This window comes from Nelusetta ayraudi, unplaced genomic scaffold (genome assembly GCF_046127955.1).
Source record: "Nelusetta ayraudi isolate G7.1 ecotype Tasmania unplaced genomic scaffold, CSIRO-AGI_Nayr_v1 ptg000031l, whole genome shotgun sequence".
Classification (NCBI taxonomy): Eukaryota; Metazoa; Chordata; class Actinopteri; order Tetraodontiformes; family Monacanthidae; genus Nelusetta; species Nelusetta ayraudi.
The window spans coordinates 2,813,777-2,827,672 of record NW_027466081.1 but is presented as its reverse complement, the minus strand read 5'-3'; the positions used below and the strand labels follow the sequence as shown (position 1 = coordinate 2,827,672).

The 13,896-nt window shown below is 45.1% G+C and overlaps 1 protein-coding gene across 1 annotated transcript in view; it reads left to right on the top strand.

Annotated features, from left to right (window-relative positions):
- Nucleotides 1-1,278: 1,278 nt before the first annotated feature.
- Nucleotides 1,279-13,896, top strand: part of cntnap5a (contactin associated protein family member 5a) — a 146,062-nt gene continuing 133,444 nt past the window's right edge. Inside the window, exon 1 of the mRNA XM_076030853.1 lies at nt 1,279-1,593. Within this exon, the coding sequence (XP_075886968.1) occupies nt 1,500-1,593 (94 nt within the window). The 5' untranslated portion in view covers nt 1,279-1,499. The remainder of the gene's footprint in view (nt 1,594-13,896) is intronic.

Here is a 13,896-nt window from a genome sequence, read left to right as displayed (position 1 = left end):
AAAACGGCTCTAATGTGGGACCTTTAATATCCCACTTCTCTCGAAGACGGCTCCCATCTGTTTACCATGCAGACTGTGTTTGCGCTTTCAATCACTTTGAATAGAGTTGAACGCAATAAAACTGACGCCGTGAAACCTTGATTGTGAGCAAAGCTGGCACCGAATGCTACGTAATGGCCATTTCTTACTTAACATTTGGTCAAGGATCTGTTCTTGGGGAGAGCAGATGAAAAAGAAAGCAAAAAATAATAATGTAACCCCAACACTGGGACAGTAGGAACAAGCCGATATAGAGTTATTATTATAATCAACATTGGCAAAGGTTTGTGTTCTCTAATTCATAGGGCGACTGTAAAAAGTTCACTCTGAAAAAAAGAAATACAAACAACTACAACAACAACAGCAACAATGATGATGATGATGATGATGATAATAATAATGATGATAATAATAATAATAATAATAACAACAATAATACAGTTATGTATAGTACATGTACAGTCAAAAACAGTTATGTAGTAATTTCATACATATATATATATATATATATATATATATATACATATATATATATATATATATATATACATATATATATATATATATATATATATATATATATATATATATATATATATATATATATATACATATATATATATATATATATCCCCCAGCTATATGATATAGGGTTGTCAATGTTAACGTGTCAATAAGGTGTTAACTTTAACGTTAAAAACAATGACATGCTTACATTATACACTGGACAGTATACAGTAAGTATGTAATCGTTTTGGAATGTTCCAATTAATATAAATACAAAAAATATTTTGTTAAGTTTTATAGAGCAGGGTAAAAAAAAAATGCAATTCATTTGCGATTAATCGCGAGTTAACTCAAGGCACTATATTATTATTATCATTATTTCATTTTATTACAAGAAGTTGTGGCACGGGCGCGTGCGCGTCTGCGCGTCTCTCTCTCTCTCTCCCCTCTCTCTCTCTCCCTCTCCCTCTCTCTGTGGATCCTTTGTGCTCAATTTGCATAGCGCCGCTCGGCCATCGCAATGCTCTTATTCTGCCAATAAAGGGGGAGGGAGGGAGGGAGGGAAGTGCGCGCACACACACACACACACACGCACTGGAGAGAGAGAGAGAGAGAGAGAGAGAGAGGTGGGCTGTGCCTGGCATGGCAGGAGAGGGAGAGAGAGGAGGAGACAGAGAGTGAGGGAGGGAGGAGGCAGAGAGAGAGGGAGAGAGAGAGAGAGAGAGAGAGAGAGAGAGAGTCGTCGTGGGAGCGGCTGCTGCTCCATCAGACTCCTTCTAACCCTCCGTGGCGGAGGAGCGAGGGGGTATTGAGGGGAACAAAAAGAAAGGAAAAGAAGAAGAAAAAAAAAAAAACCCCACCACAGCAACAACAACCTGTCCTCTGCCGGCTCCGGTCTGCTCTCTCCTCTGCCCGCGGACGCACGGATAATTAGCGCACCCACGGCCGGGAAGATGTTTTCGCCGCTGCAGATGGTCACTCTGTCCACTCTGTGCGTCTTCGGCGGAGCGTCCACCGCCGCCGCCTCCTCATCCTCCTCCGCTCACTGTGAGTACCCTCGGCGGAGCTGCACCTGTCAGCTCCTCCTGCAAGTTTCCATCCATCCATCCTCGCATCCATCCATCCGTCCATCCATTCTTCGCGTCCTCGCATCGCCGCTGACGGCCGGGTGGGCATCGTGACCGTCGGGCATCACTTTGATGAGTTACTTTTTGTGCCTCCCTCCCTCCTTATCTCTCTCTCTCTCTCTCTCTCTCTCTCTCTCTCTCTCTCTCTCTCTCTCTCTCTCTAGCTCGTGCTTGCGCGGAGTGATGGAAGTTGTCGTGGCGTAATGTGTGTGCTCGCGCGCCAAAAAAAAAAAAAATTAAAATTAAAAATAAAAAGACCCCATCCGCGCTCGTGCCGTGAAGGTCAGCGACGCGAACAGGTTCCGGGCGATGCGGCCGTAGATGCCCGGGAGATGCTGCGCAGCTCCGCGGTCGCTGCGGCTGTGCGGCGCGGAGCCGCGCGGCATCAGGCATTGATGGAGGGACGGAGGGATGGAGGGAAGGAAGGCGCGCGCGGACTTTGATGCGGGAGAGTGCGTGGTCGGGAGAGGAGAAAGTGCTGAGTGAGCCGCAGCTGTATGTACTGTACAGACGCGCTCCCGCCGCCGCTGACAGATTGATCCCCCCCTCTGGGGCGTCTCTCCTGGAATTAAAGGCCCGGAAGTTTGTTGTTTTGACTGCTAACCCCCCCCCCCCCCCCCCCCCCCCCACCACCACCATCACCACCATCACCACCACCACCTCTTCCCCGCTGCTGCCGATTCGTGGGTACTAAGAGAGCTGTTGATCAATCCATCCATCCACCCATCGTCGTTTTTCTTAAAGCACTGTGGCGTGAAGTCAGCGTCGTCTGAAGTGCGAAAGCTTTTGTCTCCGAGGAGAGAAAAGGCAGCCGGTTGCTTGCTTGCTTGCTTGCTTGGTTGGTTGGTTGGTTGGGAGGGAGGGATCAGCACCGGCTCTCTGTACGTATCGCCTGCAGGATCGTAAAGTGATACAAGGAGATGTTTGCGATTGCTGGTGTCAGTACAATAAAGAAAAAAAGAAAAAAAAAAAGTGGCTGCAAGGTGCGCTGGCCAATCAGAAGCCGGAGCGGGTCGGGTTCGGGTTCGGGCTCGGGGTGGCCTTGCTCAAGGACGCGTGGTGGATCTGATGTGAGGTTGAGCTGGTGACATTCCGCTTCCCAACGTGCAGGTAGTGAGTCGGCGGTTTCAGATTTATTCAGTTGAAAAAAGACTTGACTAGTTTGAAGCATAACTTATTTTTGTTTGCTTGGTGACTGACAACACGTAGCCCAAGCTTCTTGGTACTTCTTGGATGTACCAAATCATCCAAATCAAAGTGAACTCGCCGGGGACGCTCGCCGTCCCTCCAGCTCCTCCACTGCAAAAGCACCACGTTGAGTCAAATCCACTTGAATAAGCCAGTCTGCGTCTCTCGCGCTGCCAGCGAAACTCCTCCCGCTCAGGACGAAGAGGCCGTCCTGCAATTTCTTCTGCTGCTGCAGCTGCTTTTCAATGGACTCGGAAGAAAAAATACCGAAGATGTCACAAAGCCGTCTCGTAAACGTTCCAACTGAGTGACCCCCCCCCCCCCCCCTCCCCCCTTGCTGGCGATGGTTCCGCCCTCTGAGACCGCCTTGTTTTTAGGCCTTGTGGAACGTCCGACAAAGCGCAAAAGTTGCAGTCGCGCGAGGCTTCTCCACACTGGATGAAAAACAAAGATAGATATGTGTAATATTAGTGTGAGCTGCCATAGTGGCATCTAATGCTGTGTACTGCAACATGGAAAAATATCAGGTTAAGTTGGCTAATTTCTTTGGAAGTAGTTTTGGTAAACGGAACAAAATTGATGTGCGTGCACTTGCTTGTTGGTGCCAAAGTGAAGCATAAATCACGAGTTAAAGCTAGTTAAAAAAAATGTGTGTCGCTCTACTCATTTAAGCTTAATTGCTAAATTTTCAAAACGTTGTAAAAATCAACCTAAGTAATAGCTGCGCTACACCAAGTTCCATGCTGTTATCTTAATGTCCTTGTATCTTTCTCCCTCTCCTCATCGTGCCAGCGTCTAACACCGAGCAGCCAGCGAGCGCTAAGCCACGGAGTATTTTTGCACCCTGGGAAAAAAAAAAAAGAAGTGGCCAAAGCTGTGGCATTGCCCGGCCTTTTTTTTCACCCCCCCACTGGTGTTTCCTTTAAAGCCGTGCGAGCGTTCACAACAAACCAGGTGTTGGTGTTGGAGCCCCGTACGAGGAGACGAGGCGCTGAGCTAAAATAAGCGGCATTACTCATTTATGGCGGTGAGCAGCGATCGGCTCTGACACCCCGGAGGTCAACGCTCCGCCTTCACGTTTGGTTGTTTTTTTTTTCCGTCTCTCCATTGAGACACACACACACACACACACACACACAAAAAAAAAGAGAGTGAGAGACGGCGGGCGAGAGGAGCGGTGGCAATGGTGAGGCGGTGCAAATGGCACGACTAGCGTAGCGACAAACGCAAGGACGCTTGACAGAACACTTTTTTGTTTTTTTGGCTTCCCGCTAATGTGGATTCCCAGAGTCAGATATCTTTGTTCCACATTGTAGAGTGAAGCCACTTCAGGACAGTACAGCACAGTCATGGGCAAACTACGGCCCGGGGGCCATGTTATGGCCATTGAGCTTTTTTTTAATCCAGCCCGCTAAACTTGAAGAAATAAAATCAGCAGTCAATAAATCATTAATTAGCTGTGTTTTATCCAGATTTTTAGTGTTTTAGGAGTCATTTCAATAAGGAGTTCAACACCGTGGGGGCTTCATAGACACTTTTTGATTGAACTTTGCTTTGGTTCGTTTTCAATAGACATATAAAGCCTGTGTTCTACGTATCTCGTGATATATCTTTTCCTCCTATGAGGTGGCTCACCAAAGCGCTCCGTCCATCTGCTGCTGCTCCGGCCTGCGCCCTCTGTCAAATTTCACAACCCGTTGTGGCCCCACCCAGTCAAAAAGTTTGCCCACCCCTGGTATGCCGTCTGCACCTTTGCCTAGGCTTAGTGCTATTGACGCGGCAAAAACAGTTTCTCGACGGCTCTTAATGGAAACTTAACACTTTAACACGCACCTAAAAAAAAAAACAACAACGACAAAAAACATTTTTCGTTCTTTCTTTGCTTAAACCGTCAGGTCAGACTTTTTACCCTGCAGGTGCCTCATGCGGCCGTTGAACGCCGAGAGCGCCCTCATAGACCCATCTACCGTAGAGCAGCACGGCCCGTCCGACTGGCTGAATACAGGGTCTTTGAAGAGCAAATGAATATGGCTAGTTGCAGTTCTGTGGACGTTGCCTTTGTTGTTGTTTTTTTTGCCAGCAGAAGCTACTTCCACGCGGCTTTTTTTTTGTTGTTGCAGAATTGGTCATTCAATGCCGAGCTGCTAAAATGAAGACGTCCCTTCGCTCCCCTCCCTCCCTCTCCTGCAGCACTTTCTCACGGCTTTATCAATCAGGGCGACACGGGCGATAACGGAAAGCCACGGGAGCTCCTCGACAATATTTCTAAAGGAAGCGTGCGATAAGTAACCTGCAGGATTCCGAGATAAGGAATCGCCCGCACCCCACCGCTGGGGTCCGCTGACCACAATTAGCCCGCCGGAAGCGTTGAACTCCGCTGACACGTACGGCGGTTATCCAGAAGTAGATTGTTGAGAGCTGATAATAATAATAATAATAATAATAATGTGGTTGAAATGATTTGCTCAAGAAGAGGTAGTCGTTTCGTTGCCAACTTTTTTTTTGTATTGTTATGCTTTAATTTTTTCTTCTATTGTGCGCAATCAATTTTATTTTGTAAACAGTAAATCGTATTTGTAGTGTTTAGTCGGCACTTCGTTGAGGTACATTGAATAAGTAAGTGTATAATGAACCAACGCCGGTCGGAGTCATTACCTGAGGGACTCCAGCTCAACACTGGAGCAGTGTGACAGAAATAACGAGCTTTGAAACGTTAATTGTTTCACGGACATATTTTTCCATTTTAATTTGAGCAATACTAATTCCCTCATTCTCTCGCTTTAAGAGGACGTCAAGAATGAGAATGAGAACGTCGAGACCTCTTTGAAAGAGTAATCCCCGACAAAAGAAAATAGACCATTCCTGAGCTTTAACGAGTGAATCAACTCCACGGACCTCGGCATGCAGTGGGTAGCAATAGGAGTATAACAGCAAGTTCAAAGTTTGGTCCTATTTACTTGGAATACATTTTGAAAAATGAAAAAAGAACACGTTTTTAATTCAACTACATCTGCAGAAACGGAAACGAAATTAAAGCTGCAAGCAGCGTTGATGGGGCTGAGGCCGATCATCGCGCCACCCCCCCCCACAACACACACACACACACGCACCTGTGACGCATCCCGACACCTGCCAATAATGGCAAGTTTTATTAAAAGGCAGGATCGTATTGGGGGGAAAAAATACATCCTAGTATATTTCCTATTATCTAAAAATATGGCCATTCAAATTTTCAAACAAGTTGATTTTTATTGTGCTCCTAAATAGTCCTAAATAGTCCTAAATAAATGTTTTCTGTCACTTCAAGGACTCCGATCTGCTATGTAAGCCAATGGAATTAGCAACACTGGCCGACGTGCTAACTTCTAGTCCCCAGTGTTGCTCCTGTAAATGAACTCTGCCGGCAGCCGTGACTTCAAACACAAATTCGTTTTACTCCGTAAGCCCGGCTCCTTATTAACTTTCCCTTGCATTCCATCCTGAAATGTGCTGGCGTGCGATTGTGACAATGGCGCTAATAATTATTGCCGTTTCTCTCACGCAAGTCACTTACAGTTCATCACACTTACTTAACCCAGAGAAGCCTCGCCCGCTAAATAGCCCGTGACACTTGTGAGGGTGGCTTCTCTGTTGTCTTGTCGGCTGCCGGGTGATAGCGCTGGTATTAGCTTATCTTAGCCTGACACTGGAGCCGGAGGCTAATCGCTTGGCGCGCATCAGGCGCCACGATAAGTCGCATGGAAAGGATGTCAGTCATTTTTTTTTTTTTTTTTTCGCCCCCCTGACACCTGACGGTGTGCTAAAGAGTTCCGATGAAGGAAAAAAAAGATGTTGGGCTTTCAATCGTGTTTAAGAGGAAAAAAGGTTTTCTGAAGATATTTTATATAGCAAAAATATTTGGATGGTTTCTTCAGTTTAACTGGCACTGTGGCACCAGGACCGCGTCAGTGTTGTTATCAGTCGTCAAAACACATGGCTGAACACCTAAAGACTTTATTTTCTGACAGAAATGACAAAGAACCCCCCCCCACACACACACACACACACACACACACACCTCCCAGAAGTGACTCACAATCAGGATGTGTTTGACATTCACTGGGATGAAAATCCGACAAAGGAAATTAGCTATCAAAAACCGTCAGTGTCTCACTCGAATTAATTAGCTCCCGCTAGCAACACAGAGGGTTCGAGCGTTTGGATGTCTTCCTTAAATTAGGAGATTTCCGCTCTGCCAATTAACCTTTCCCTTTTAAGACCATTTAAATTTGTTTTGGTGAAATAACATTCCCCTGATTAAGCGGTTAATTGACTAATGGTGGCAGCTCTGCAGTGGCAGCCGCCGCTCCGCGCTCTTCCTCTGGCCTTCACGTCACAGCAGTCGGCCGTCCCCGTTTCGTCTTTATCGCGAGCGAACTCATCCTGCGGTTGCTTCTCTCTCACTTCTGCTTGTTGCCGTGTGGAACGTTAAAAAAAAAAAAACGCCAATTAGAAATCTTTCAAAGACAGGAGAGGCCGAAATGACCTCAGCGAGAAGAGAAACACCCCAGGAAACCACAGGAGAAGAGCACTAGAAGTGACGATACACTTGCATGTTAAAGATAAAGAGATGAGACTGGATGCTGCAGCAGCGGCTGGTTTAACATACCTGGGAGAGAAGAGCAAAAAAACAGCACTTGTTGTCCCAACAGCTCTGGACAACTATGATGTTCTGACAACATGATAACACTGAGCACATACACATCCTGGTTTTCCATGGCTCTTAAAATGTTTTAACTATATATGCACAAAATGTTCTCGGTAGAAAGTGTGAAGTTTTGTTCCCTACCCTTGTTTGACACTTGAACGCCTCACGCAAGTTGGGCCACGCCAAGCAATGTTACCCGCTGCTGTTGATAATTCTTTGTGTGTTACGATTCTGCAGTCATTTGGGCCCGTTCACGGGTCAATTAGCGATCGCGGCTAATCACGGTTAGCTTTGCTAACACTTTAACTTGCGTGCTTTTGTTGAGTGTGCATGAGTGTGAACTTATTTATGGATGCTCGCCGTGAACGTGTGACCTACTATAGTCTGTATTCTGACAGCATATGACACGTGCAAGTTGACGTGCGTTCTTAATTGGGACTCATTGCTCTCGTTGTTACAGAAACCTCACACCCACGTGCAACACGCTCACTATCCACACGTGCTGCAGAAGAGGAAATTATTTTTGTCCTCACACAAAATCCACCCACCCAAGCTGTGCTATCGTACAACAAATATGCAAATGAAAACATCCACGAAGTATGATTTGGTACGCACCTACAGTCAATCACCTCGCCGGCGCCACCGCCTGGTCGCTAGCGGCCCCGCGCTCGGCCGCCGCTCCGGCAGGGAGGCTCTTCTAAACGGGGGAGATATAAATGTGTGACTCTTTTACTCCACAGGTATGTGGGAGGAATATCAGCGCCGTGTCAGTGATTCCCTCGCAGCGGGGCGTCGCGGCCGCCTCGCCGCGCATCCGTCCTTAATAAGCCGGCGTCGGAGAACCTCCCCCCCACACACACACATACATTAACTTAAAATTTCACGCTCGGCGATGGCTCGGCGAGCAGATACTTCACAACTAATTATTTCCTTTCTGAAGCACCTTCAATGAGCTGCCGCACAGCCGGCAGGAACGATGCTGATTGTGAGCGCGTGTGTGTGAGTGTGTGTGTGTGTGTGTGTGTGTGTGTGTGTGTGTGGGCGCAGTCTGCGATGATGATGTCGATGCACCTGCAGATTCGACCGGGCTAATGAATGAGAATCAGGCTCTTCAGGAACACCTATCGCCGCACGCACTCAGGGCCCGATGAATTTATCAGAAGGTAAATGAGGCAGAACAGCGCGGCGTCACAGCGGAGGCGCTTCTCCCTCCAACGTGAGCCGCGGTTTTTTTTTTTCGTTTTTTTTCCCCCCTTCTCCCTCTTCTTCTTTGTCTGTGGCCAATCCAGCTGGAGGGAATGTGCAGTGGGAATGCCGGTCCGCTTCGTGCTGAGCGACTGCAGCAGTGGAAGTTAAAGCAGCGGCGAGCGAGAAATAAAGAAAAAAATAGCGTCTTGCCGTAGTTCGCCGTCGCCGCCGTCCGCCGCTCCAAAAAAAGATTTTGCACAGCATGCTGGAGGCCAACGTCCTTGTTGTACTGATACTGAATACGTGGATATGTCCGGCTGCTCGGTGGTACCGCACACTGTTGAGGCTGTGTTGAACAGTTGTTATAATTTAGTGTGTGACTGCAGAGATTTGCTCTACGCCCCTGCAGAGACACTCGGAACTATAGCAAAGTAAACAAGTAGCGCGGCCGGCTGCTTCTTCTTCTTCTTCTTCTTCTTCTTCTTCTTCCCTTAGCCACCATCGGGCCGGCACGATTAATCGTGTTAAAATTGCTACTCTGCGATCTAATTCCTGAAAAAGGACGATCGTGTCGTGCTTTTGTTTTGGACGTCCAACCACATTAAAACCAGCGCTCCTGTATATTCCTTTATCAAATGTCAAATGTCAACGCAACGTTGTAGCATGTGACGCGGAACTACGAGAGCCGCAGCGTTGCGAACAAGAGGCACCGGTGTTCTGTCAAATTTCGCTGTTTTAAACGAACCCAAACCTCCGAAATGAAAATGAAAGTCGGCGATGCAGCACTTTGCATACGCAGAACTATGGAGGAGCAATTTTTCGATAGGAAGTAAAAAAAAAAAAAAAAATCACAGCGTGAGAGAAAGAAAGCTGTAAGAGGAGCACACGTAAAAAAAAAAAAAAAAAAGTTTAGATTAAACAATTAATACAATCAATCTTAGCCTTCGCAATTAATCAATCGCAAATTCTAGTTTCACCTCATGTCGATGTTTGAGTCGGCAACTCCGCTTGGTTGTAATTCGGTGCTCGTAGCTGCTGCGTGTCTCGCGTTCAGGTGCGACCAGAGGCTTGAAATTCTTTGTGTGGCGCAGTTTGAACAGAACAGCGCTCTCAGACGGTCTTCCATCCAACTGCTTCTTGCGTGTAAATTCGTCAAGGCGGCGATATTGTTGGTGTCCATCACGTTTGCTGGTGGCATAGGTAACTTGCTAGCCAGCCGCTGCTCCACCTTCCGCTTGTCTGACGTCACTCAGTGCGTCTCTGTAAACCGCACTGCCAGAAACTTATGCCGCTGAGAAATGTTCCGTGTCGTCTCGAGTATGAAAGAAATGCAATCAGGAACCATATTATTACACATGATGATAACAATAATAATAAAAATAATAATAATGATAATGCTGCCAGTTACATGAAGTGCTTCTACTTCTCTCTGCATTTTATTTAATATCTAGCTAAGAACTTTTGAAGGGTTCAATGTAAAAAATGTGCTGCTTTTCTTCAGTAGAGGTAGACTGATGCACCCGTTGGACGATTTATTCAGTGTATTTTTTATTTTATTTATTTATTTATTTTGTATTTTAGCTTCAACAACCGTCTGATCTCACAAGGCTGATGTAAAAAGCTGAGCCTATTGTCTGCAAGCCTTTGCAGAGTTATGCAAGTCATGATCAGGGAGACCTCTCTTGTCAAGAGCACCGCTGCCTTGGAGTTTGGAGTTTTTTTTCACTCCTTCATTTCGTACAGATTTTTAGAGCAGATTTACTGAAGAAAATACAAACATCTCTTCATATCTTTCTCTGCTATGCTGCACTCCAAATGTCAGCCTCAGCCTCTGATGAGCCACCTGCTTGTGTCATTTATTTGCATTGCGTTACAAAAGAGTCTTTGAAATTGACAGGAGGTTGTTTTTTATTTTGTTTGAGACTGTGTTGCGCTCCCCTCCATGGCTTTGTGACGCCAGTTCCACTACGGTACAGCTGAGAGTCATTGGCAGAATACAGTGTCAGCTTCACCTTAGCACAGCTAGAGCTGAGACGCCATCTATATATGTATATGTATATGTATATATGTATATTAGTAATCACGTATAGGCTGACACGTCGGAAGATTTCTGTCTTGTTTAAAACAGGGGTGATTTTCATCATTGACAGATATTAAGAAGTGGAGTTAGAGCAGACGTGTGCAAACCGCGGCCCAGGGGCCATATGCAGTCCGTTAAGCTTTTTATTCCGGCCGGCCAAACTTGCAGGAATGATATTAATAGTAAGTAATTGATTTTTTTTTTTTTTAAAGAAGAAGCTTTATTTTATCACATTTTTCAGTTAAGAGTCACTTCAACAGAGAGCTAAATAACACAGGGCTGCAAAGACAGATATTTTTTTTTATTGTAACGCTTTGGTTCATTTTCAATTGGCATTAAAAGCACATGTGTTCTGCATATCCCATGATATTTTTTTTTTCTCCTATGAGGTGGGTCACCAAAACACCTCATCCATCTGCTGCTGCTCCGGCCCCTCTGTCAAATTCTAGAACCCGTTGTTGCCCCACCGGTCAAGAAGAGTTTGCCCACCACTGAGTTAGAATGTTACATCACTCGTCCTCAATGTCTGTTGAGTTCAAAACGGGAACCGAGCTACAACAGAAAGTGGTGCTTGTTTGTCTTACTTGAGCTGACGTTGGGGGGAAAAAAATAAAACCAAACAAAAAGTTCACGTACACGTACAATAGCGGAATGCCGTGTCGGGGACACGTCCGTCACTGATAGTGGTCCCCCTTGGAAACACGTCATTGTAACAGAGTTATGGCAACAGGAAGGCGAACCATCACATTTAGGCTTATATCCAACATAATTTCAGCGAATGTTAGCATGCTCAGCTCGTTGAGTATTGTTATTCACAATGAGTCACTCGACATTTTCTATGTTCGCTCTGTGGGCTTTCGTTACTTCGTCTTTAGCAGTAGGAAAAAAAAAACGGTTATTGCCACCTTCTCAAGTTTGTTGTTTTTTTTCCCAGGGAAATTTAGTACATTACCCCTATGAAAATTTATAACCATGCAGTCAGCACTTGCAAATAATAATTATATATGTATACATATATATATATATATATAAACAAGCATCAAAGTAAATGTCAATAAAGGCTGCCTGTCACAGAAAACCTCAAAACAAGCGAGAGCCGGCGGAAGATTCCCTCCAATTACAAAGCGCACGTTCCAGGGGGTCCCGTGGCAGTTATTTGTTTGATCGCGAGAAAACCAGCAAGATTAAAAATCCATCAATCAATGGGCACAAGGATGACGTGATTCCGGGAGCCGAGGCGGAATTGAAAGTCGAGCGTCACGGCGGGACGCGTGTTTATTCTGCAAAATCGGGTAAACACGACATTTCCGAGCGTCACGTTAATGGCCTGTGACTGACGGAGGCTCCGCGCACAAATCCAGCTCGCAAAGTTTTTCAGGGTTTTTTTTTTTGTTTTCTGCTCTTTCCATATTTTATTGAATCCGTTGACTCGTTAGGCGTGCGCGACACAAGGACAGATGCTTCCATTATCGCATTAAGTCAGGATTTTTCTCTAAACAGATGGATTTTATTTATATAGATGTGAATAAATAATGAAGTATTTTGTTTCTGTATTTATTTTTTGATTTAAGTGAAGATTTGTGCATGGTCAAACTGTGGCGATCAATTTAACACACCGGAAATCCACGTTACTACCGTTTATCTCAGTCTCCCAGTTAAGAGACAATAAAGGGAGAGATCAGAGATTTTATACAGTTTCATTAAAGATGCAAAATATTTATTTAAACACTACAGTTAAAAAAAAGTTTGGGGCTATTGACCCATTTCATCCGTGAACTCCATTCTAACCAGTTTTGTGAAATAACGATCTCGAATGCTCTGCGATCATGATGAGTGCGCGAATATCAGTCAAGCTGTGCTTAACAAGCATGAGAACATCTTTAGTTTTATGAAAACAATTTCTAATGTCCAATTAAAAGTGACTGAGGGAATTCCAAGTGTGAAAAAGTCTATGTAAAAGGAGGCTAAAGAGTCTAAAATGTAAACCTTGATACTTTGTTGACTTTTTTTTTTTTTTTTTTTTTTTACAGTTAAGCTCACACAAGTAAGTGGGATTATAACACAGAGCTTTGTTATCACACAAGTCAGTGGGATTATAACACAGAGCTTTGTTCCCTTTTTTTTTTTTTTTTTTTTTTGCAATTTTAAAGCCTTCGACTTCTGCAGTGATGGCTGCATTTTGCACACTTGATATTCTCCAAAATCACATTCAATTATACATTCAACTGTCAAACCCATCCCGTAATGTGTGGTAGATCATTTCAGAAAGCAGGTTATAATGGAGTTCTATGCAGAATTGATTCAGTGGCTCCACGTTTTTTGGAAGGAATGGTGGACATCAATTAGAAAAAAAGTCTTTATTTAGAATAAAAAACAATTGTTCTTTTGTTATTTTGCTCGACGTTTTCCAGTAACCGATACCACTGAGCCTTTTATCATTTATTTATTACTTCCTGTCGCAGGTTGAGTGCGGTGCCAAACATTTAATGTTGTTTTTTTTGTTTTTTTTCCCTTTTATTGTATTTTTGTAATGGGACAGGGACGGGTTGGGGAGCTGGGGAGCTGGGTCGGTAAAATGCAGCGGACACTTGATATAAGATATTTAGAGGAATAATTTCTTCTGGCTCCCTGTGGGGCAGGGGAGGCGGGGGAAAAAAAATCCATTGTGATGAATGTGGCGCCAGTGAAGGTCTTTTTATACTTGTGCGTTGGCCACACTGTGACACTGCACGGCGTCTGCGCGGCGCAATGAATAAGCCTCAGACGGCAGCGTGGCCTCTAAGTTTTCATCCTTTATTTTCAGTGGAGCTGGCAGATGGTCTGAAAGGATTATCAACACCCACTTGCGGTCGTCGGCGCCAGTGAGATTGATGTAATAATCGGCAAGAGGAGGCAAAAGTGATGAAAAATAATACCCAAAAGCTGTTTTGTTCCCCCCCCCCCCTACATGTGGACGAAAAATTAAAAAATCACGCTTGGACGGACGGACAAAAAGAGGACGTTCGGGTCCTGTCGGTGCCCCGCCTTGTTTCACGCTCAGGGTTTATCGTTCCAACATTAACTACGTTGTATGATTACCC